The sequence below is a fragment of the Podarcis cretensis genome, assembly GCF_951804945.1.
Source record: "Podarcis cretensis genome assembly, chromosome: 10".
Lineage (NCBI taxonomy): Eukaryota > Metazoa > Chordata > Lepidosauria > Squamata > Lacertidae > Podarcis > Podarcis cretensis.
The window spans coordinates 38991678-39015102 of NC_137179.1; the positions used below are offsets into that span (position 1 = coordinate 38991678).

The 23425-nt window shown below is 39.3% G+C and overlaps 1 protein-coding gene and 1 long non-coding RNA gene across 5 annotated transcripts in view; one reads left to right on the forward strand and one right to left on the reverse strand.

Moving 5' to 3' along the window:
* The window catches only part of CEP290 (centrosomal protein 290), a 49418-nt gene that overhangs the window by 12268 nt on the left and 13725 nt on the right, over nucleotides 1–23425 (forward strand). For 3 of the 4 annotated variants that reach the window (XM_079993435.1, XM_079993434.1, XM_079993436.1), the window contains 29 exons: nucleotides 166–328; nucleotides 1169–1269; nucleotides 1392–1479; nucleotides 2048–2160; nucleotides 2919–3491; nucleotides 3992–4084; nucleotides 4786–4870; nucleotides 5941–6083; nucleotides 6983–7147; nucleotides 7547–7696; nucleotides 8185–8300; nucleotides 8854–8956; nucleotides 9357–9587; nucleotides 10051–10224; nucleotides 10655–10766; nucleotides 11363–11568; nucleotides 12237–12388; nucleotides 14215–14326; nucleotides 14456–14911; nucleotides 15433–15597; nucleotides 15788–15895; nucleotides 16026–16160; nucleotides 16932–17201; nucleotides 17626–17733; nucleotides 18579–18778; nucleotides 20297–20510; nucleotides 21249–21386; nucleotides 22376–22597; nucleotides 23220–23336. In XM_079993435.1, coding sequence (XP_079849561.1) covers nucleotides 166–328; nucleotides 1169–1269; nucleotides 1392–1479; nucleotides 2048–2160; nucleotides 2919–3491; nucleotides 3992–4084; nucleotides 4786–4870; nucleotides 5941–6083; nucleotides 6983–7147; nucleotides 7547–7696; nucleotides 8185–8300; nucleotides 8854–8956; nucleotides 9357–9587; nucleotides 10051–10224; nucleotides 10655–10766; nucleotides 11363–11568; nucleotides 12237–12388; nucleotides 14215–14326; nucleotides 14456–14911; nucleotides 15433–15597; nucleotides 15788–15895; nucleotides 16026–16160; nucleotides 16932–17201; nucleotides 17626–17733; nucleotides 18579–18778; nucleotides 20297–20510; nucleotides 21249–21386; nucleotides 22376–22597; nucleotides 23220–23336 — 5013 coding nt within the window. The remainder of the gene's footprint in view (nucleotides 1–165; nucleotides 329–1168; nucleotides 1270–1391; nucleotides 1480–2047; nucleotides 2161–2918; nucleotides 3492–3991; nucleotides 4085–4785; nucleotides 4871–5940; nucleotides 6084–6982; nucleotides 7148–7546; nucleotides 7697–8184; nucleotides 8301–8853; nucleotides 8957–9356; nucleotides 9588–10050; nucleotides 10225–10654; nucleotides 10767–11362; nucleotides 11569–12236; nucleotides 12389–14214; nucleotides 14327–14455; nucleotides 14912–15432; nucleotides 15598–15787; nucleotides 15896–16025; nucleotides 16161–16931; nucleotides 17202–17625; nucleotides 17734–18578; nucleotides 18779–20296; nucleotides 20511–21248; nucleotides 21387–22375; nucleotides 22598–23219; nucleotides 23337–23425) is intronic. The other variant, XM_079993437.1, reaches the window with a different exon arrangement.
* LOC307225590 lies at nucleotides 4045–13378 on the reverse strand. The gene is made up of 3 exons (XR_013843101.1): nucleotides 12993–13378; nucleotides 7492–7643; nucleotides 4045–4102 (listed from the first exon to the last, which is right to left on the reverse strand). It is a non-coding gene; the product is annotated as an uncharacterized lncRNA (long non-coding RNA).

Genomic DNA, 23425 nt, shown 5'->3' on the forward strand with positions numbered 1-23425 from the left:
TCCAGCAGCTGGTATTCAAAAGTCTCCAACAGTAGAGGTAGAACATATCTATCATGGTTGGTAGTCTTTGATAGCCTTATCTTCCGTGAATTTGTGTTACTGTATTTCTTGGTTAATCCATTTGGTTAATGCACTTCTTAGTTTATCTGCTTTTCCTTTTCTAAGGGAATTTATGGCCTGGAAGATGCTGTTGCTGAAATAAAAGATTTAAAAAAGCAAATTAAAATAAGGGATCATGAAATTGAAACATTAATTAAAGAAGTTAACAAACTTGAACTTAAAATCAATGATTTTCTTGATGAAAATGAAGACCTCCGTGGACAACTGGGTATGTATCATGTTAACTCTTGGAGATATTTAATTGTACAGTGGCCCTTAGATAACCTTCCTATGACCAGGGGGACTGTGAACTGAAGGCAATTGATCCTATTGTGCTGTTCCATCCTTTTCCCCTTTATTTTTTTATTCTCACTGGAAACAATGGAAGTGAAATAAATGGGACTGAACTACCCCTGTTCCAGGGCTTATCATACTCTCTGGTTTAGGAACATGTTGGGACACTGGAAAGGTGTTGGATCTTTAGGAACCAGTTGTTCCCCTGGTATGCCCCAGCAAACCCATGACACTGAAGCTCCAGTGTTAGGACAAGGACAGCAGAATTTTTTGTGGCAGTAGGGAAGGATCATCTGACATCATGTAATCATAAGTTTGGGTCCTCTCTCTCCCCACCTTCCCTCAGAGCAAGAGATCCAGGGCTTATTATGACTCCTGTGCCAAAAGTGGAAAGTGCAAATAATTACAGAAGAAGTATTCCCTCACTGCCGCACCAGGGACAGTGTGAGAAACATTTCACTAGGATCTGAGAGTTGGTTTATTTGCCATTGTTAGAAAGCGTCTAGAACAACCACCTAGTGCATGTTCATAAGTGTATATGAGAGTGCAGTTAGAGAATTCTAGAGCATATTTCTGCCTTTAATGAACAAGCTGAAAGCAACGGCTGAGGACTGCTTCTAGTGTGGCTGGCTAAATGAGGATCTTAGCAAAAATATCCAACTGAGTGATATGTAGGTCGACAATTCCCTCCCTACCCTAGATCCCTCAGGCCATCATCCTTGACTGGAATTATTCTGATTGAATATACAAATTTCTGCAATGTATTACATTTCAGGTCTTGATCCCAAGACAATGATTGATTTAACGGAATTTAGAAACAGCAAAGCACTGAAACAGCAGCAGTACAAGGCTGAAAACCAAATCCTGCTGAAAGAGGCAAGTGATAAATGGACATAGACGTGATTTTCTTGTCTAAGCATCTCAGTTGATTCATCTGCATACCATTCCAATAAGATTGAAATAGTAATAATAACACTAGGCATTTGAATACATTACAGATTGAAAGACTAGAAGAAGAAAGAGTTGCCCTGAAACAACATATTCGTAAACTGGCTCAGGAGAAAGGAAGAAGAGCTGCAACATTAGGTAGGCTGTCTCTGAAGTTACTTTGCGCCATGCAGCAAACAATAGATGATTCCAGAAGAACATCTTTGTTTATCTCTTGGAACAGTCTGAATAATGAATTTTTAGTACCGCTGAGGAAACGAATTAAACAATCCTTCTCAAATTCATTGAACTCTTGTTGGGAATCTAGTGTGGTCTTTGGTTTCTATGACAGTCCTAAACAGATGATTATAGCATTTGCCTTTGAATATATATCTAGAGGGAGATGCTAAACCTCCCTAGGTAATCTGATCTGCTAAATTGTTGTTTCATTTAAGCAATATCTACCTCCTGTGAGATATCGGCACCCGGGCTGGCCAGTTCCTATCTGTTCTATCTAGCCCCCTTAATCTCTTCCTAAATCAGTTGGATGTGTGAGGACCAATGTTTTTGTGGAGCAGGCTCCTCAGAGATAATGAGAGATCTTTCTTTTAAGTTACATACAGAGTTTTTTCACATGACTTGCTTTTGAGACTTTTTATCACTACTGAGGTCAACCTTGCATTGTTTTAAATTTTTGAGTACTGCTTGTAAACTTTGTTCTGATTAGGATTGGATACAGATGACCTACAGCTGATTGATACCTTTACTGAAGATCTGAAGATGAGAAGGAGTAAATATGAGTTTATGAGTACAGTTAACGTTGACGAGGTTAAAGAAAAGGTAATGGCCTAAGTTTTATTCATTGTAAATTCCATTTTTTACCGATTTCTTAGATTGCCGTATATTGAAGTATCTTTTTTTAAAATAAAAATAAAATAAAGCATTGTATACAAAAAAAAAATCTATATTGAAATTGTTTAAGGTAAAGGTAAAGGTACCCCTGCCCGTACGGGCCAGTCTTGACAGACTCTGGGGTTGTGCGCCCATCTCACTTAAGAGGCCAGGGACCAGCGCTGTCCGGAGACACTTCCGGGTCACGTGGCCAGCGTGACATCGCTGCTCTGGCGAGCCAGAGCCGCACACGGAAACGCCGTTTACCTTCCCGCTGGTAAGCGGTCCCTATTTATCTACTTGCACCCAGAGGTGCTTTTGAACTGCTAGGTTGGCAGGCGCTGGGACCGAGCAGCAGGAGCGCACCCCGCCGCAGGGATTCGAACCGCCGACCTTTCGATCAGCAAGCCCTAGGCGCTGAGGCTTTAACCCACAGCGCCACCTGCGTCCCATTGAAATTGTTTAATGTGTGGCAATCTTGTTAATTGCTTTCACGTATAATGAATGCTGATCTTTATTCTGTAAATAGCAAGTAGTGTAGTACAGAAAGAAAAGCATAACTTCTCCTAAAACAATACTCTTTTCCCTCAGAGTTGTGGGAGGCAACAGAGGAAAAATGTAAAACTTTGAGGAATGGATTGAGAAGATCTGGAACATGTTAAAAGTTTATTTCTTTGAAAAAGTGAAAGCATGTCTTTTCTTTTCAGTTGAGTTTTCAGCTTGATTCAGAGATACAAGTGAATGATAACTGTGATGGCTCCGAGTCTTTTACAGTAGAGGAACTTTACAGTTCAGTGACGCAGCAATCTAAAGAAATGCTAGGGAAAGCTTTATGTCCGGTCAGCTACAGTGAATCGAAAGAACTGAGAGCAGACTGTCCACTATCATTTTCTGCTATGCAAGGGAAACAGAGGGCTAGTAAAAGACGACAAAGACAGGAAAGGCAGATGAAGAGAACTGAAGCATCTCGGGTTCAGACCCTGTCACTGGATTTCCAGGAAGGGCTGCCTCTTTCTCTGCTTGGAAAGCCAGTGTCCTCCTACGTAGTGCAGGAGGTCCTGTTGCGAGATGAGAAGGACAATTCTGAAATAAAATTGTTGGATTTAAGAACTGATATGAGAGAGATGGGGAAAGACCAGATCTATTTTCCAGAATCATGGCCAGTAGAACACATGGATGAAGAACTTGATTGTGGCCTGCGAATGAATACATATCAGATAGATCGAGTTGAGAGTCTTATAAGGCAGTTGAGGAGTGAATTAATGTTTCTTAGGTCAGAGGTGAGACATCTTCATATGTGCTTAAATTTGTGCCTTCTATAATTGATTTTTGTTTTGTTTTGTTTATGAATCACTTCATTTGAAACATCTTGAAGCGATGACCAAGTAAAACAATTTCATGTTTAAAACTAATCCACTGCAATACAGATGCAGATTAATGTGCCAGATTTGCAAACATGTAATAAATATATATATATGTTTTCCACAGTAAAGGCACAAAGACTGGGACTTCAGAAACCCAAACCAATTATTTGTCACTGTCTAGTGTTAAGATTGGCTGTACTCGCCCATAAAAGTGTTTGAGAATGGTGGTATCACTGCATCATTACAAAAAAGATCATCCCAGTAAAACGGCAGTGACTGTGTTATTGATAGATACCTTGTTGTGACTCATTATGAAAGGCAACTATAAATAGTTAAAACTGAATTGTGAGGCATATAGAATATAAAAGTCTTTAGGAGTTGAAATTCAAATGCATTAATTATTACTTGTTCTCTAGAACGAGCAGATATTGAAAGACTTGTTCGCCAAGAATACCCTGAATAAAGATGCAGAGCTAGAGCTTGACAGACACAGGAGCCAGGAGTTTGAGGTAGTTCAGGGTTTCCACCTGAGAGATAAAGTCATGATAGTCCATATTAAGAGACTAATAAGTATTTTTCTAATAACTTAGTATTCTTTGACTGAATATAAAGGTGAAGGTACCCCTGCCCGTACGGGCAAGTCGTGTCCGACTCTGGGGATTGCGCGCCCATCTCGCTTAAGAGGCCGGGGGCCAGCGCTGTCCGAAGACACTTCCGGGTCACGTGGCCAGCGTGACAAGCTGCATCTGGTGAGCCAGCGCAGCACACGGAAACACCATTTAACTTCCCGCTAGTAAGCGGTCCCTATTTATCTACTTGCACCCGGGGGTGCTTTCGAATTGCTAGGTTGGCAGGCGCTGGGACTGAGCAACAGGAGCCCACCCCGCCGCGGGGATTCGAACCGCCGACCTGACGATCGGCAAGTCCTAGGCGCTGAGGTTTTACCCACAGCGCCACCCGCGTCCCATTTCACTGAATATACTGTCATGCAAATTGTAGTGTTCCTTTATTACAAAAACATTACTATTCTTATTATTGCTGTTTTGTTTCAAATACATGAAATGCAATATGCTGTCATACATTGTTCAAAATGCAGGTTCGATATGATGTTTTGTCTCATTTAACATTTTTTCAACAACTCAGTTTAAAAAATGACCTTTTTTAAAGTTCTGGAAACCCTTTTTAATGGTTATTCTGTTTTTATTGGCAGAATAACTACCTTACCAAAGAATTAAATGAACGTGACAGGGACTTGGAACAAAACAGGGCCGTAATAGCCAAGTTTCAATTGAAATGTAAGCACAAATTTTAATTTACCTATACAATAAAAGTGCTAAAGCAATGGTTAATGAGTCAGGCAAAAATACATCATCTTGTTGTTTTGTTTTATAAATCTTGCAAACCTTGTAGTATCTACATTGACTTTAAAGAATCCAAGTTTGAAAATATTTTCTGAATGAATCGTTTTGAGTAACAACTCTTGCTAAAATTCATTAATATCTCCTCTTGGAAGTGTGGATACCATAACTAGAAACCCAGCTGAAATACATAAAGGTAAAGGTACCCCTGCCCGTACAGGCCAGTCGTGTCCGACTCTAGGGTTGTGCGCCCATCTCACTTAAGAAGCCGGGCGCCAGCGCTGTCCAGAGACACCTCCGGGTCATGTGCCCAGCGTGATGAACCTGCTCTGGCGAGCCAGCACCAGCGCAGCACACGGAAACACCGTTTACCTTCCCGCTATAAAGCGGTACCTATTTATCTACTTGCACTTAGGGGTGCTTTCGAACTGCTAGGTGGGCAGGAGCTGGGACCGAAAGACAGGAGCTCACCCCGCCGCGGGGATTCAAACCGCCGACCATGTGATCGGCAAGCCCTAGGTGCTGAGGTTTTACCCACAGCGCCACCCGCGTCCCGCTGAAATACATAAAGGTAAAGGTAAAGGTACCCCTGCCCGTACGGGCCAGTCTTGACAGACTCTGGGGTTGTGCGCCCATCTCACTTAAGAGGCCTGGGGCCAGCGCTGTCCGGAGACACTTCCAGGTCACGTGGCCAGCGTGACATCGCTGCTCTGGCGAGCCAGAGCCGCACACGGAAACGCCGTTTACCTTCCTGCTGGTAAGCAGTCCCTATTTATCTACTTGCACCCGGAGGTGCTTTCGAACTGCTAGGTTGGCAGGCGCTGGGACCGAGCAGCGGGAGCGCACCCCGCCGCAGGGATTCGAACCGCCGACCTTTCGATCGGCAAGTCCTAGGCGCTGAGGCTTTTACCCACAGTGCCACCTGCGTCCCATGCTGAAATACATATGAACTTGCAATTGTCCATTGCAAAGCGTGCGGAAGTGAATTATATGTAATGTAATTACAGTAAAAGAATTGGTGCAAGAAAATAAGCACCTTGAAGAAGGCATGAAAGAAATCCTACAAGCTATAAAGGACATGCAGAAAGATACAGGTGTGAAAGGTGGAGAAACTGCTGTAATCATTCCTAGTTTGGAACGATTAGTAAATGTAAGTCTGTATTTCATTACTTAGCTTAGCTTAGCTGAATCTGTTTAGCTGAAAACATTAAAAAGATTTCATGATTGCTTGCCTTATGTACATCATGACACAGGTATGAGACGATAAAGGAAATTGGGTTTTGGAGGGGAAAGTGTATCCTTACCAAATACTTTGAACGGGTTGTATAATGCTTTTTTAAACAAAAAGGGCAGCAAAAATATAGTTCAGGTGCTTGCAAACTTGTGTTGAAATTTAAGGATTTTGCTTCCTTCCTACATAATTGTTATCTGGGGAGGCTGTTCTCTCCAACTATGATATGGTCTGCACTGGAAGGCATAGGATATCTCTTTTGAGCCTTTCTTATCCCTCTTCAGCAAATGGTCACAGGGCCATGACCTAGTGTAAAGAGCCAATCTGCGTTGGCTTCCTCCCTTTGACAGGCAAAGTGGAAGAAAGGAAAGACTTGGGCGTTGGGATTTTTGGCTTGGATTGTTGCTGTAGTCTGCCCTCAGGGAATCTGCTTTGCATAGTAGTCAAGCTGCTGTAGTGCAGCGGCTAAGCAACTGAGCTGCACTTCCCAGTTTGATTCTTGTCTGTCCTGTGTGCTAAAATGCTATACAAATCATGTGGTAATGGAATTAACTGCTTCAGAAAAGGTCCACACACCCCCTATACATTCGCCAATATTCCTTTCCATTGCAGTTTTATTCCTTATGCAGATAGCATGTTTTACTCTTTAAATGGCCAGATTTACTGTTTGGCTTTATATAGTAATCTAGGCGATTGGTAGAGTGCATTCTGAGCATGGGAAGAATTACCAGACTTGTATCTCCATGTAGGGCTAGGAGAAGAGAGTTTAACTTCATGGAAAGACTTACTTTCTTTTATGGTGAATCAATTGTTGGCAGGCAATTGAATTAAAGAATACAGAAGGAACCTTCGATGCTAGCATACACTTAAAGACTCAAGTTGACCAACTAACAGGACGAAATGAAGAATTAAGGAAGGAACTGAGGGAAGCACAAAAAGAAGCAGTGAATTTTTCCAATCAGCTTTCAAAAGCAAATGCCAAGGTATGCAGCCTATCTTAGCCTTCAAAAGTAGCCTAGGTAGCAATACAAAGTGAAGTACACATGGGTTTCTTTCCACAGCTCCTCATATGTGTCATGCAAGATTTGATTGATAGACAAAGGTGGATCCACTGAAAGAGTGCTGCTTTAGTGTGGGGGATTATGGGTGCATACTGGGCTCCTGATAGTGATGCTGTAACTTCTGTACACCCAAACAGCTGCTCATCTGACCATCACTGGAAGCAGCTTTTAAAAAATTGTGGCGCTTCAGAAACATTTTTATTTGGTGTAAGCTTTCTGGCTAGTAATGACAATATTTTGCAATACATGTAAATGATATACTTAACATATTTAAAGTTTTTCAGTGATTCTTTGCGCTCTATTGTTGCTTATATGTTTCAGGTTGCCTCTTTAGAAAATGAGATCCATTTGCTGCGGCAATCAGAAGATGCTGGTATGGTGTTCAAAGCAGTAAATCTTCCGGAAGAAATGGCTCCATCTAGTGTAAACATAATAAATTCACAGAATGAATATTTAATATACCTTTTGCAGGTAAAGACTTTAAAACTGACTAGTGGGTGTATCTTAACATGTTTACCTCTGTCCATTCTCTCTCTCTCTCTCTCTCTCTCTCTCTCTCTCTCACACACACACACACACACACACACACACATGTGCATATGTATGTATATACCATGGTGGTTTCAAAGCCATGCAGTATTTTAATGAAAAACAGAGCATTCTATATTCAAAGTTTCTTATTCATGGCAGTTCAGTATCTCATCAATGGTTTTTAAAGTAATAGTGAAAGGAACAAAATCCTGTTCACATATCTTTTATATAACCTTGATATTATTATTTAAGGTGAAAACTGATATTACATCTTGAACTGCAACTTTTCCCACAGACAAATATATGTGATGAGGTCATTCTTTCTAGAAAGCATATAGCTATAGGAAGGCACTCCATTTTATATATTTTATATCCATTAGAATTGAAGCTGAGATATGTCATACAGTTAATTTGACGTGTATCGTTAGGAACTGGAAAATAAAGAGAAGCTGCTGAAGAAATTAGAAGAAGCGCTAGAAGACTACAAAAGGAAAGTTGCAGTTGCCCGCCACCAGCAAGGCTTGCTGTATAAAGAATATCAAAGGTATAATTCTGAGGATGATATCTTGGTATAGTAGCCAAAGAAAGTGAATTACAATAAATAAGGTGTGTCTAGGTGAATTACAATGCAACCATAAAATCAAACACTACAGTTTTTTGGAACAAAAATTGTATTTCCCCTCCCTAGAAAACAGTTATGGGGCCGCATAACTGTTAATGGGGAAAACTGTTAATGGGGAAAACAGTTATGGGGCAGCATAATGTTGTTAACAAAAATTAATAAATTAGTACTTAATAAAAAAGTTTATTAATACAGTTTTTTATTCATATTAAATAAATATAAATTAATTAAAAGGGTTTCAAATACCCTTAATAATTCTGGTGCCAAAGATTGTTCAGCTCTAGTACATAATGCTTATATTCAGCCATGCTTTGCAAAGATGGAAGAGTTAACTTGCTCTTTCCAAAATCTTTCCTCTCTATTGGCAGCTTATAAATCTTTTGTTCTGAACTTTCAGACTTCAGATTTTACTAGCACAATATGACACAATAGTTGCAATAATGTGTTTTACAAAACATCCATTTACTTATTTTAGTGAAAGGGAACACTGGCATACTGCTGGTGAAAAAATACAAGAAGAAAAGAAAAGATTGGAACATCAAAAGGAGCAAGATGATGTAAAAATAAAAGAATATTATGTAAGTAGTGATCCTATATTCATGGGCTTGGGTGCCAGGAATGACAAGTTCCACATGAGAACAACAAGGCAAGGCTTTCCCACCTCCTTCCTGCTATGAGCCCTTTCATCTCCTGAAATGCTGTTTCTAAAGGTTGGATTATTTTATAAAGAATAATGTGGGGTCTGGCAAGGTTTTTGAGGGGGAGATTTGCAGTGCTTTCTCTCATGCCCATGTCTCATCTCATGCAGTTCTCAGGAGTGGCTTTTCCAGGAGTGCATAGGACTGGGAGGAGGGGAGAAGAGGCCTGTTATGCACCAATGTATCTGCTTCTGTTTAGCTAGATCAATGACACAGACTGCTTAAAATACATGTTAATACTCACATCACAGTGCCAGTGACATTTTTAATCTTCCCACAGAATTTATTAGATGCACTTGAAAAGAATAGTGATGACTTTAAACGGCTATTTGCGGACTACAGTAGAAAAATAACTGTTCTGAGGGTAAATGAAAGGTCACTGGCAAGGCAGTACACGACCGTACTTGAAATGGAGAAGCATCTCCGGAAAGAGAATGAGAAGATGAAGGCCGAGTTAATAGCTGTGGAGGCTGCAGTTGGAGAAAAGATTGGCCGTTTGCAAAGGTTCAAGGTATGTTTTATATATCATGCCAGCTCTACTCAGATGATGATTGTGTGCAAGACGCTTTTGTATGCAAAGCAGCACTGAGGTTGTGCTTCCTGAACCATTTCCAGCATCACATCCACAGGCAGCACTGACTGTGTGCCACACAACATTTGAAAAGTAATCCCAAGTGTTGCACACATGCTGCTCATAAGAGCACCATATGGGTCATATTCCTATTCGATTCAGATATCCTGATTGTGTGGAGCCTCGATACTTCTCTTTTTCAATAGGATTTATCATGTATTCTTTCTAAGTGTCTCTGCAAAATCCAAGCTGTTTTTGCACTTTTCAATATATGCCACAGCTATTCTCACAATACAGTTTGGCTTCTATATTCCTAGTGACCTGCTGCGGTATTTTTGAGTGCACTTTCAGCATTCCTCCTTTTTCGAATGCCATATAGACTGTTTCTTCCTTCTTTGTTCAGGAAATGGCAACCTTCAAGATGGCAGCATTGCAGAAAGCGTTGGATGATTGTGTACCTCTGAATGATCTGGAAATGGCTAATAAACAGTATAATGAATTAACGGCTAAATACAGGGATATGCTACAAAAAGATAACTTGCTTGTTCAAAGAACAACTAATTTGGAGCACTTAGAGGTAATACTACCATGCTACTTTGAGATAACTTTAGATTGAGTATCTACATTTCTCCATCTCATTTTTATGCTGGTAGTGCAGGTCCAGCAGAAGATTCAGCTGCCTAATATTGTAGGCAGGATTTGAAAGGAAAACAAACTTTTTATTGTCCTTCCCAAATACTATTACAGACCACTAGTGCTTTAACTATAAAAACAGAGAGGGAAGGATATACTTAGGTGTGCTTTTCATAGTGATCTCTTTTGAAAGCTACTTACACTTTAACTTAGGGGAAAGCACTGTATGGTTGGATCTCCTTCTTTTAATTGGTGTCTAACATTCTCTCACTGCTTGCACAAAGCAATATTTTTGTTTTGTTTTTAAACTGTTATTATATTTTAATTTGTCTTTAAATTGTTTTCGGTGTGCTACATCTTGCCATGCCATATAGCGTGAAAATGCATCCCTGAAAGAACAGATTGAGTCTTTAAACAAGGAGCTGGAAATTACAAAAGAAAAACTTCATACACTTGAACAAGCTTGGGAGCAAACAGCAAAATTGGGTGAGTGCATTGTATTATGATCATTTTATTGCAATGAGATGATACATGTTTTCTCTGTAAACCTGGTACCTTAAAATGTAGAGTTGAACAACATTTTGAAACACAAGCCTTCTTATTCTTAAATTAACAAGAATCCAAACATTCACTTGAAAGCTTGTTAGTATTCTTAAATGGTATTCACACAAGCCTAGAACTTTTTTTAAAGGGAAAAATAAAAGGGAAAATGATGTTGAGCTCAATATATCCCCAAAGGTATCTGTGATCATTAGTACAACTTACCTGTTATTAGAGTGTTTTATTTGTGAAGACAACCCCTATAGTGTATTAGAAGTGATATATCCTGTCAAGATTCTGCCAAAGTCTGAAAAGATCAACCCATTCCCTTTGTTAAAAAAGGGAAGTAATAATAACTAAACAAGGTAAAGGGCAATTATAAATGATATTCCAGTTCTGAACTATGCAAAAGAAGATGTTTTAAATATTTTGAAAAAGTTGAAGATTTCTGCCTCTGTTCCGCACTGCAGATTTTATATTGTTTTGTTTTTAAAATGTGTCTGTCACTAAATTTTTCCATTTATATTATTGTCAATTTGTAGGAGGAGACAGTGCTACAGATAAGGCCACAAAAGCCATAACAAACAGTGAGATTGTTTCTATTTCTAAGAAAATTACTATGCTGGAAATGAAAGAACTAAATGAAAGGCAAAGGGCAGAGCACTCTCAGCGAATGTATGAACACTTACGGAACACATTAAAACAAGTGGAAGAACGCAATTTTGAACTGGAAACAAAGTTTGCTGAGGTTGGCTGCTGAGCTGTGATTACATAGTTTGTTTAAGGTGTTGGAAAATGCATTAGCATACTGTTCTCTTTAATTACTCCTATCATTCCTCCGCGCCCCCCCCCCAATAGTTTCTTGGAGCTAGATGCATTTAGAGATATTGCGCTGTTTGAGAGACACTATTGAGTAAGGTGGAAAAGTAGGCATATAAGGTTGACAAATTCCTAACACCTAGAAGAAACAGCTTTATGACCAAGCCAAACATCACATTAAACTGTAGTTAGAAATAAACTGTGGATTAATGTGAATACGCAGGATGTTGGTTCATTCTGCTGAAAGGCTCTCATTCCATTTCTCTCGCCAGTTAATTCTTGAGGCACATGAACTAAGAGAGTGGCGTTTTGGGGCAAGTTTATCACAAGCTGAATCCAAGATTGTTTGTAGTTAGTGTTTGTAAGGCTCCTGTATCTTGAAGTAGTCAGAGCAGGCAGAAATTCAGCCCAGGAAAGACATGCTGGTGTTCTACATTACAGCCAGCTGTGCATGCCGTGAGTCCTCATAATCCTATCAAAGAGTTCCACAGACACCTGATAATGCATGTTGTCTACCCATGTACTAACAGGTTGTTGTTTTGGACTGAATGTAGTGTTCTGATTCTGAATATCTTTACCAAACTTGCCATGTCTTAGCTTACAAAGATCAACCTTGAAGCACAGAAAGTGGAACAGTCTTTGCGAGATGAACTATCAAGCAGTGTGAGTAAAGCAGTCAGCGAGGCAGATAGACGTCGAATTATGGACCTAGAGAAAAGTGAAACTGAGCTCAAGATTGAAGTATCAAAGTAAGTTTAAAGGTTCTTGCATTACTCAGCCCTGCGTAGAAGAGGTGGCGGGGGGGGGGGAGAATACTTCCAAATTTATTTGAATTTCCCTCTAGAACTGCCCCCCTCTGCCCTTATATGCACGCACACATGTCATGGGAGCCTTTTAAAGGGAAAATTATGGGGCATGACACTGGTTTTTCACTTTAAAACCCAACCATTCCTCATCCTGGAGCTGCTTTATGACCTGGGGGAACTTTAAAGAGTAATTGGGAAGTCTTTGGGGAAGATTTGCAAAGGAAATGTTGAAATTGTGTACGCATGCTGCTTTTTGGAGTCTAGTTTTGCTTAATTAAAATTTTATCGGTCATTTTTTCAGGCAGCTTTATGATAAAATAATCATAAAAGAGTAAACATACACGCATTATTGTATTTGTATTCTGCCTTTCTATAGTTAAAACCATGCTCACAGTGGCTTACGACATGAAAATATTTACATAATTACAAATTAACAAAGGTAGAAATAAACAACAAATAAATCACATCAGAAAGTACACAACCAAATTGAAAATACCCACATAAATAATAAATTACAAAAATAAAGATACAAAAACAATATCACAACCTAAGAGTCTGTTCAACAGCCTCAACTTTTGTAGCTGAAGTCAGTCAGGGCCCAGCCTTCCCAGGCGAGGTGGGAAAAGGTCTGTAAGGCAGAGTGTGCAGGTATAAAATACATAATAAATATATAAAAACATTACAAAAAATTATACAGCATCAGCAGCTGAAACCTATGCAATTCCACAGGATAGAATCTATGTTTGGAAGCAGCTATAAAAAAAACCTACACGTGTTTAACATAGTGGTCTGGATTGCATTGTACAGTGGATGCTCGGGTTGCGAACGTGATCCATGCGGGATGCACGTTCACAACCTGTGTCTGCACATGCATGGGTTGAGATTTGGCGCTTCTGCGCATGCGCGACCGCCGAAACCCAGAAGTAACCCATTCCGGTGCTTCTGGGTTTTGGCGGTCAGCAACCCGAAAAGACGTTGCGTGTAACCCGAGGTATGACTTTAATGTGAAATCATGGTTTAGTGCTGTATGGATGAGGCTCAATGAGCCCAAATGAAGTACCTGGCTTAAATGAGCCCTGCTTTGCCATTGTATTCAGAAGACCTCTGCTAAGTTATAGTATCACTTTTACAGAATCTTGGCTTGGCGTTATGCACAAACCAAGGATCAAACAATGGTTTCACAAGCCAGCAGAACCTAGGGTTTGAAAATGGCTTCTTATGAAATGTACCTGGTTGAAATGTAATCCTAAGTCAAGAGTCTTTAAAAGGGAAACTAAACTCTGAAGATGTCCTTTCACCAGACCTGCAGAAGAATGCGAAAGGGGCAGTGTTGGGAGCCAGATATTTTGCTCAGGCTTGCTGTAGCTTGTCCACATAGCTTTAAACCGTGTTGCATATGAATGCAGCCAGTTGTGGTGGGCTACAACTTAATGTAAACAGCTCATTTATAGCATCAAAACTCAGTAGTGTTGTGTGACACAACTGTTCCATGTGGCACTGCATATGGACCTAGTGATAGTGCTGTTGCGACAATGTTTCAGGTTTTAACCACATTCTCAACCTGTAAACGGTCTTCAGGCATCAAGGCTCAAACAGCTTTTTCATCTGCTAGACATTTTCATCTGCTAGCCTTAAATGTGCAGCAGTTCCATTCAACATATATCCTTTTAGTACTGTTTTTATTATTTGCATATTGGGGGAAAAAGAAAAAGGGAATACTGTTACCCTTGCAGTATTTTTTGGTAAATATGTTTCACTTGTCTTGCTAGGCTAAAAGAGCTGTCTGATATTGCCAAGATGCAAGTTGATGCTTTGGAGAATCGCCAGCAATCCAGAGAGAAAGAAGTGGAATCGCTCAGAATGCAGATTTTGGATTTTCAGGTATGGGCTATCTCTGCTTAGAAGCGTAACCATTCATCCCTGTGACACAGATAATAAGCCCAATACCGTGTAAATGCTTAGCGAATGCATTTGATTATATATATATATATTATCTTACTTGCTATTCAGGCACAATCAGATGAAAAAACACTTGTTGCAAAATTACATCAGCATATCGTGGCCCTTCAGGTTAGTGAAGCCACTGCTGTGGCCAAATTAGAGGCTGCCATATCAAAACTTCAGAAGATGGAGGTGGCTAATATGCGCCTAGAGCAGAAACTGGATGATAAAGAGCAAGCATTGTACTATACACGACTCGAGGGGAGGAATAGAGCTAAGCATCTCCGCCAGACTGTACAGTCATTGCGACGACAATTCAGTGGTGCTTTGCCCCTGGCTCAGCAGGAGAAATTCTCCAAAACTATGATTCAGCTTCAGAATGACAAACTTAAGACCATGGATGAGGTCCAGCTTGCTCAGCAGGAGCGCCGAAACGCAGAGAACAGAGCACTGGAGCTGGAGACAAAGTTAAAAGGATTAGAAGAACTAATAGCCACATTGAAAGATACAAGAGGAGCACAGAAGGTTTGCAATATTACAACTTTAACTATATATTTGAGAATTGACTCTCAGTTCAGATAAAGTTTAGGGGTTTGTTTGATTTGATTTTTCATTTTTATTGCCTTGATTAGCCAAGAGGGAAAAGCAGCATCTGCTTATCAATGTCAATTGACAGAATGTCAATTTCCACTGTAAAAATGTCAGTCACCCCCATTTGAATGTGTGTTGTATTCCATTAGTGCTTCATCACTCAGATTCTTTTGTATTCATATTTAATCACATGCACACATTCTTCATTTTGTTAATCTGGGCCAAAATGCAAAGAATTCATGAGATGCTTGCTTGTGCCTCTACCCATGCACCAAGGATTCTACGTGGTTATGTATTTTTTCCCAACCACCACTCCTTTCAACCAAATTCTCCTGATTTTTGAGAGAAACACCACAATGAGCTAGTTCATCTTTTTTTCTGCAGTAGTTTGGCATTATTTGGAATCAGTTTGGTCCTTAAATTGTTGTCAGATTTGGTCATTTGTGTATTGTCAGGTAATTGAATGGCATATGAAAATTGAAGAGCTTCGTCTTCAGGACCTTAAACTGAACCGTGAATTAGCCAAGAAAAAGGAAGAGATTAAATATTTGAACAATATCCTTTCTGAATACGAACGTACCATTAATAACCTGGAAGAAGAAATTGTACAGCAGAGCAAGGTACAGAAAAGCTAGTGGTGTTGCAGTATTGGTTTGTTAAAAAAGTAGTGTAACTTTAGAAATTCTGCAGAGAAAACTCCTACAAAGGTTTTGCTGCATGTAACGTGAAAAATGTTCCTGTATCTAGCATATATTTGTGCTGCTCTCAGAGGCTGTGTACAGTCCTTATTAAACCCCTTAAATCTTGTAGTTCCATGAGGAGCGGCAGTTGGCCTGGGAACAAAGAGAAGTAGAATTAGAACGTCAGCTTGACACTTATGACCGTCAGCAGAAGGACATAATTAGAACCGCTCAGAAGGTACCTGATTTCGTACTGATAAGTCCCATAACACTTCAAGTGTCACTATTCCACCCGGCTGTCGTCTGGGGTTGGGGGTGGGGGTCTCCGCCTGCCTGCGCAAAACACCTTTCTGTTTTCTTCTCTGCAGTTTGATGAAGCTACAGGATCAGTTCCAGACCCCAGCTTGCCCCTTGCACATCAGCTTGAGCAAGCTCTAAGGAAAATACGAGAACACATCCGAACTATCCTGGAAGTGCAAACCACCTGCAAATCCTTAGAAGAGGTGATTGGATTGTTCAGCTAACTGAATCATATGCTTTTAGTGATTTATAGAGTGGAGATTTTGCCTCCGGCAGAGGAAGGTATCTTTAGTTGCATTGCTCCTTCCTCTCACTCCAGAAGGCGGCACAGCTGTTCAATTTTTAAAATCTTTTTTTTTTTACCTTTTATTTATTAAATTTGTCTGCCACCTTTCACCCAAGGATCACACAGTGATTCACAACGTAAAAATATAAGATGAGAACATAAAATTCATAATGGAACAAAAAGAAAAAAAAATCCGAATAATTTCTTCTACAAACCCATTTAAAAGACCGCAGAATGTTACTCAGGCAAAGGCTTGGTTATAGAGAAACAGTTTGGCCTTGCACTTAAAGATATGTAATGAAGACGCCAGGCTATCAGGTTGGGCTTTGACTCCACCTGGTGGTCAAAGGCAGGAACAATGTCTTGGGAAGCAGGTAGCTCCCAGAATGCACTTCAGTTGGTCCTGCCTTTGATTAAAACAGCTATTCTGTGATGTTCTTTGTTGGTTGTCTAGTTCTCTTGACCTAAAAATGAATAATATATCTATCTATCTATCTATCTATCTATCTATCTATCTATCATCTACCATCTACCTACCTACCTATTCTGGTCCTGCCCCTGCCTCTTGTTTTTCACAGCTCCCCACTTGCCTTTATTTCCCCACTCTTTTCTCCATGTTGAAAAAGGAAGAAGAAATCCTCTCAATTATATTTGTCATTTTTCGTAACAGAGATTTATTTTATTACAGAAACTGAAAGAAAAAGAAGCTGCTTTGTGGAAAGCGGAGCAAAGTATCTTATCCAGAGACAGGATCATAAATGAACTGAGACTTCGGTTGCCAGCATCATCAGAGAGAGAGAAAATAATAGCAGAGCTTGGACCAAAAGAAGAGGACTCTGCTGCCTCTCCTCGTGCTCTAAAAATTGCGTACCAGACAATTGCAAATATGCAAGCAAGATTAAATCAAAAAGAGGAAGTGTTGAAAAAGTACCAACACCTTTTGGCCAAAGCAAGAGAGGTATTTACAATACAAAATGCATGAGCTGTTATTGTAAACAGCCCTGGAAATTTTGAATTGAAGGGCATTGTAGAATTTTTTTAATGAATGAATGAATGGAAAATGCTGGGTTACACAGGGCCATTTGAACTGGGCAGTGGTGGCACAGAGGTGCCATTTGTGTGAATTGGTGTTTCCAACATGACTTGGGACTGCATTATTCTGAGTGCCATTCATGGGGAAAAGTCCTGAATATGTAGCATAAGGAAGTAAAGGAAGTTAAAAATGACTTCTGTGTTTGGAAAACTTGAAGAGTATTGCCTTTTGTTGTGGACATCCTTTTCAGTTTCTTTTGCATTTAGTGTGATAAGATTAGTAACTATTTGAAATTTTTGTAGAATAGAATGGACACAGAAACAAATATATATATATTTGCACTATTTAGGAACAAGAGGAAATTGCAAAGAAACATGAAGACGACCTCAGAGTGCTACATCAAAAGTTAGATATACATGCTGACAGTTCTTTTAACAAATTCAAGCAAACTGCATTAGTAAGTATAAGTTTTGTTCATGATTTCTGCATTTGAGGATTTGGGGGATAAAGATAAGATGGGGACAGAATTGAAATATGGTGATTTCTTATCCTTTTTGGCTTGGATCCAGCAAGTTCTGATGTAAAGTAATTTGTGGAAGCTGTCTTGTTACAGCTGCCCACCCCCCAATCAAAACACTGGTCCCATGGGTTGGAGACAACCTTGGGAATTGTTTTTTTGTTTTTAAAGAGGAATGCATATGGAGTGGGAAGTCAATGCAGATCACTGTCCCACCCGTTGAGTGAGCTGAATCAATGTCTGCTCACACCAGGAGCACTTGGGATCCAGCCATTGAGTTCCATCAGGATTCCACTGACTTTCTGCAGCCTTTGGGGCACCATTAGTGACGAGTTGACATATAAAGCTCTTAAGGAACTGGGCCCCAAATTTGCAGTGATGACTTCATATCCTGTGACTGTGGCCCAATGTTTAAACCAACAAAGGTGCCTTTCTGATGATATCATCAGTGCCATAGTGTACTGCATTCCTGATGATAGAAAAGTAATAAAACACACTGGTAATAAAAAGGATTTCTGGAAACCATTTTTAGGAATTTTTGTAAAACACTCTTTTTAGACAAGCTATTGTTAGGGCTTCACAGCATGCAAATGAAAAACATGGTTATATTTCAAGAATTTACCAGGTAAATAAGGGCAAATGAGCCATACAGTACCTCAACTTACTTAAGATGCAAATATATCATGCATCTTAGCTTATACATTACATCCAGGATATGAGTTAAACAGTAATATCAAACAAAGAATGGAATATTTATTCATTAGATAACCTGTTTTGTTCCACAGGAGTTGGTGAAAAAGCCATCTTTAGCTGTCCCAGCAAATAAACATTTAATTCGTCTGGCAGAGATGGAGCAAACTGTAGCAGAACAGGACAGTTCCCTTGCATCCCTTCTGAACAAATTAAAGAAAACATCGTCCGAATTGCAGAAACAAAAGCAGATTACTTTGGCAAAAATCAAGGAATTTGATAACATCAGGGTCCAGTAAGTGTAGATTAGAATTATACTTCATTCTGTAAATGATCTGCTGAGATCTTGAGAGTCGTCATGTTTCATGAATCTTTAGAAAATCTTGGCTAAAATATATAAATAATCGTAGAGGTAAGCATTCAGCTTAAACATAGAGCTCATTATCATTATATAAAAATAATGGGTTATTTTTGTTTTCAGGAGTACTTCATTATACACCTTTAGGCGGCAGGCAAAAAGGTTCCTTTTTAACCAGGCCTTTGGTTGACCTGATCAACATCCCATACCCTTTTAAAATGTGGCTCTTTGGTGGGGGGCGGGGCATATTATTGGGTTATTGCTTTTATTTTTATTTTATATACTGTGATCTTTTTATGTGAACCTCCCTGAGACCCCCAGGTATACGGCGGTATATATATTTAATTAATAATAATAATAATAATAATAATATCTTTTAAAGGTATGTTGAAAAGATCAGTTCATTTGGCAGTGTCCAACTAACAGTTCTTCTTGCACAAGCCCTTTTGGCTAAACTATGGAGCTTCCTTTCCCACCAGGCCCCCCAACCTGCTCTGGGGGAACCCCAGAACATATTTATGGACCGCATGGGGAGAGGAGAGGGAGAATAAGTTTCATTGCTTGGCCTAGTGGAACTGCTTTGTTGTATACCACCCTTTGGTTTTTATAGGATTTCGTTGAAAGAATAAAATTGGTTGTAGTCCATAGCCTGTAGTCCTATTTAGTTCAGCTTCATTGCTCTGGAATAAGCATTATGTAGACGGTATTCTTCCCTCCATAATTAACCTCTTGTCACTGCGGTTGTTATATAGTGTCTTTCTCCCCAAATTAGATTTAGGTATACATGACTGGATTGTAACTACTTGCCTTCAAATTACTGGAAGGTTTGGTCAGTTGGAACCCATTCACTGGTCTCTGCAGTCATCACAGAATCAATGTACAGTTGGGTGGAAAACCCATTACCTTCTAGATATTGCTGGACAACCCATGACCTTCTAGATGTTGCTGGACAACAGTTCTCATTCTCCTTGGCCATTGGCTTCGCTGTATGGGGCTGATGGAAACGGAGTCCCACAAGATCTGAATAGCCAGTTTCCTCATTTCTGGGTCACATGCATTAGATTCAGCTTTGATAAACCCCATTCAAACATGAAACTTAACAAGCAGACATCTGGCAGAGCTCTCAGGATTTTTATGCGGTGGGTGGTGGCATGGACTACCCTGATGATTCTCCTCCCAAGCATATGTTTTGAACAGTAGATTTTTGAGCCACGAGGTGAAATAATGTGAGGACATTTGTTTGTTAATGAGCTATGAAGAAAATAAATGAGAGAACACAGCTGACTTTGCTTATCACAAGGACAGTTTGACAGTGTGTTGCTCCTCTAGGCTGCTGTTGGTAATAATGTATAATTATAATCAAAACGATGCAATACTTCAGCCTAGTTAGTCCATCTGGAACTCGCTCAATTTTGCCAATGGATGTCATTATTATTTATTATTTTGCTCTGCTAGGCTTGAAGAGAAGCATGCAGCTGAAGTGAAAAAATTGAAAGATGAAGTGGATGAGCTAAGAAGTTTGTTGTCACAGATGGAGAAAGAATTACTGAATGCAAAACTGGAGCTGGAGGCCCAAAGAGAAGCAAATAATAGAGCTCCAACAACTACAATGAAAAATCTAGTGGAACGGCTGAAGAATCAGCTAGCCTTAAAAGAGAAACAGCAGAAGGTAAGCATGGAAAGTAGTAATTGGGTGAAAACCAGCTCATTTTCTCTAACAAACCAGAATTATTTCACCTTTTTTATTGTGAGTCTCTCTGCAGGGACCTACTCATTTTTCTTACAGTGTCTAGTATATTTTAGACACTTTTGTGAAATAAGAACAATAAAGAATTAATTGAGGGAACATTGGCTTGAATTCTATAACTTTTTGAATGTCGTGGGCTCAACTTCACGCCAAACACTTAACCAGTTGCTGGATAGCACAGGAGGGCAGAATACTCTTGTGCTCAAATCCTGCTTGTGGGTTTCCCACTGTGAGAACAGGATGCTGAACAATTATTATTATTTGTAACCCCCCCCCCCAATCTGACTGGGTTACCCCAACTGGATGAGCCACTGGTCTGAACCAGCATGGCTCTTCTTACTGCCTTATGTTAACTCCCACCAGAAATAATGGCAATATATTAAGCAAAGAGCTTGTTGAATATTAGGCTACTTTATTATTTAAACCTAATATTAACTCTATGTACTGTTAACCTTTTCCCACTTTGTGTCATAGACATATATCTTACTCCTGCCTTTTATCCCTGTTGGGTTTTTAAAAAAATAATTGCTTGCTTTTTTCAGCTGTCCAGCAAAGCACATAGGCATATAACTGCAAAATTTAGACCTAGATGTTATAAGTATTTGTGTTTATTGTTTTTCATCAAATTTATCATTTTTAAGATTGATAAATATTTTTCAGGCTTTGAGTAAAGCACTTCTGGAGCTCCGAGCAGAAATGACAGCTGCTGCAGAACAACAGATTATTTCTGTAGCATCACAAAAAGAGGCACACATGAACGTTCAGCAGATCGTTGACAAGCAAACAAAGGAACTGAGGGTGAGCAGGAAGTGAAGTCTTACCTATATTGGCTTAATGTGAAAGCAGAACACCAGAGGGGATAGATGTCACCGTGAGCATTGCAGACACCAATACGCTGCTCTATCTTCCAGTCATCAAATAGTACTTTTGATTGTTAAAAGCCCCATGATGCACTTTCCCAGACACTGCTACTTAATTTCACCACATTGTGTGTGGGCCTCCTGCACAAAATTGAATGAAACGGTGTTCCATATTACTGTGATCAAGGTACACTGCTAATGTGTTTGTAATCATAGTCTATTCCACAAAAAACCAGACGTGTGCTTCCTTGAAACCTGGCACATGGATTGCAAGATGTATGGGATACTACCCATGGTTTTGCATGGTTTCTTCCCTAGAAGAACAGTAAATGGATACATCATAATACTTTATTGGTGTTTAGAAAAAAATGGCTGAATTTAGGCTTGCAGTTCAGCAATTACTTACTATGTGGTAATAGGGCTGCTATGTGGTGAACCAAGTCCTTTTGCGTACATATATTTCTGGATTGTATCTCTAGCATTGCCACTAAAATTATTTCAGTTTGTAACTTTCCAAAAGACAGGTGCTGCCTAGAAGAATTGATCATACTGGGCTTGATGCACCAACGGCCCCAGCTTTTGATGTTGAATCCAGCAGAATAGAGTCTTAATGCAACTGAGTATTTGGTGTAGTTAAGGGTCTCTCCTTTTAGCTTTTTTTTGGTCACAAATATACATGGTCAGGGTTTTTAGAACTTTGTTTTTAGTAGGTGATTTCTAAGATTAGTCACATTCAGAGTAGACAAATAGAGATCATTTGACTTGTATGTTGTTTTCAGTGGATCCGTTCTGGGTTTAATTGACCATGATATCACCCAATATTAGCAAAGATTTTTATTGTCTGACATGGCATGCATTGCCATTCGTTTCTTTGTTCATTTTGTTGGCAGTCCTGAAATAATATATCATAAAAAATTCTTTTCTTAGATTCAGTTAGAAGATTTAAATGACCAACTTTCAAAACTTAAAGATGCTCTCAAGCTAAGCAAAAATAAAGAGAATTCATTACTAGATGAGGTGGATGATTTAAATCATGAGCTTCAGAAAAAAGTTAAAGCCCACACTAAATTTCTAAAGGAGAAAGAAGAGATGGAAAAAGAAAATGAAGAACTGAAAAAGCGGATTAAAAGGTTAACCAATGCAATTCAGGTAAATATATTTTGAATTATAAAACAAAGAACATTGTTTTGGTAGTATACAAATAAATTGCATATTTCTTGAGTCACTGATTGGCTGGTTTTGCACTGCAGCAAATCATCTTAACGTTTCAGTTCTAATTGAGAATTTTGTACACTGCATATATATTTATCTGAGTTTGCAATATATAATTGAATCGAATAAATAAAAACCTGGCAACTGTGATTAAGTGCAAATCAGCCAGCTTATCTATGTATCTGTGCTTGTGTCTTCTTTAAATCTTAATTATAATCTTATTTATATACTTGAAGCATTAAACTTGGTTATTTGAATGAAGAATATTTGCATGTGTAGAACGCTTGCATTTTCGCTTAATGTGTGTGTGCCTGTGTATATGTGTGTGTGTTTGTGTATGTGTGTGTATAATATATATAATCATTTCTTAGAGCCAGTGCTTCTCTAATTAAGAGCATAATCCAGAAAAGACAGCCACTGTGTATTTTGCATTCATTTCAATGGAGTTTGCATATCGCATCTGGTTATACATTGGTGATACCTGCTAAAATGCTCCCAATGTCCACAGTCATGATGCATGGCAATTTAAAGTTAGTTTAAACTTTTCCCAATTTTTCAGGGAAAAGCTGATGAGCAAAGCCTGATAGAGGAACTTCAAAGAAAAATTAAGAAGTTGGAAAGTGAACTAGGAAAGAAGAGTGGTGAGTCAGAAATGAAAACCCCAAGAGAGGACAAGGTATGAGAGATGCACGACTAAAATAAATTTAGCTTACATCATTTCTCACTGTCATGTTGGGGGTTTTTTTTTTGGGGGGGTGTATTTGT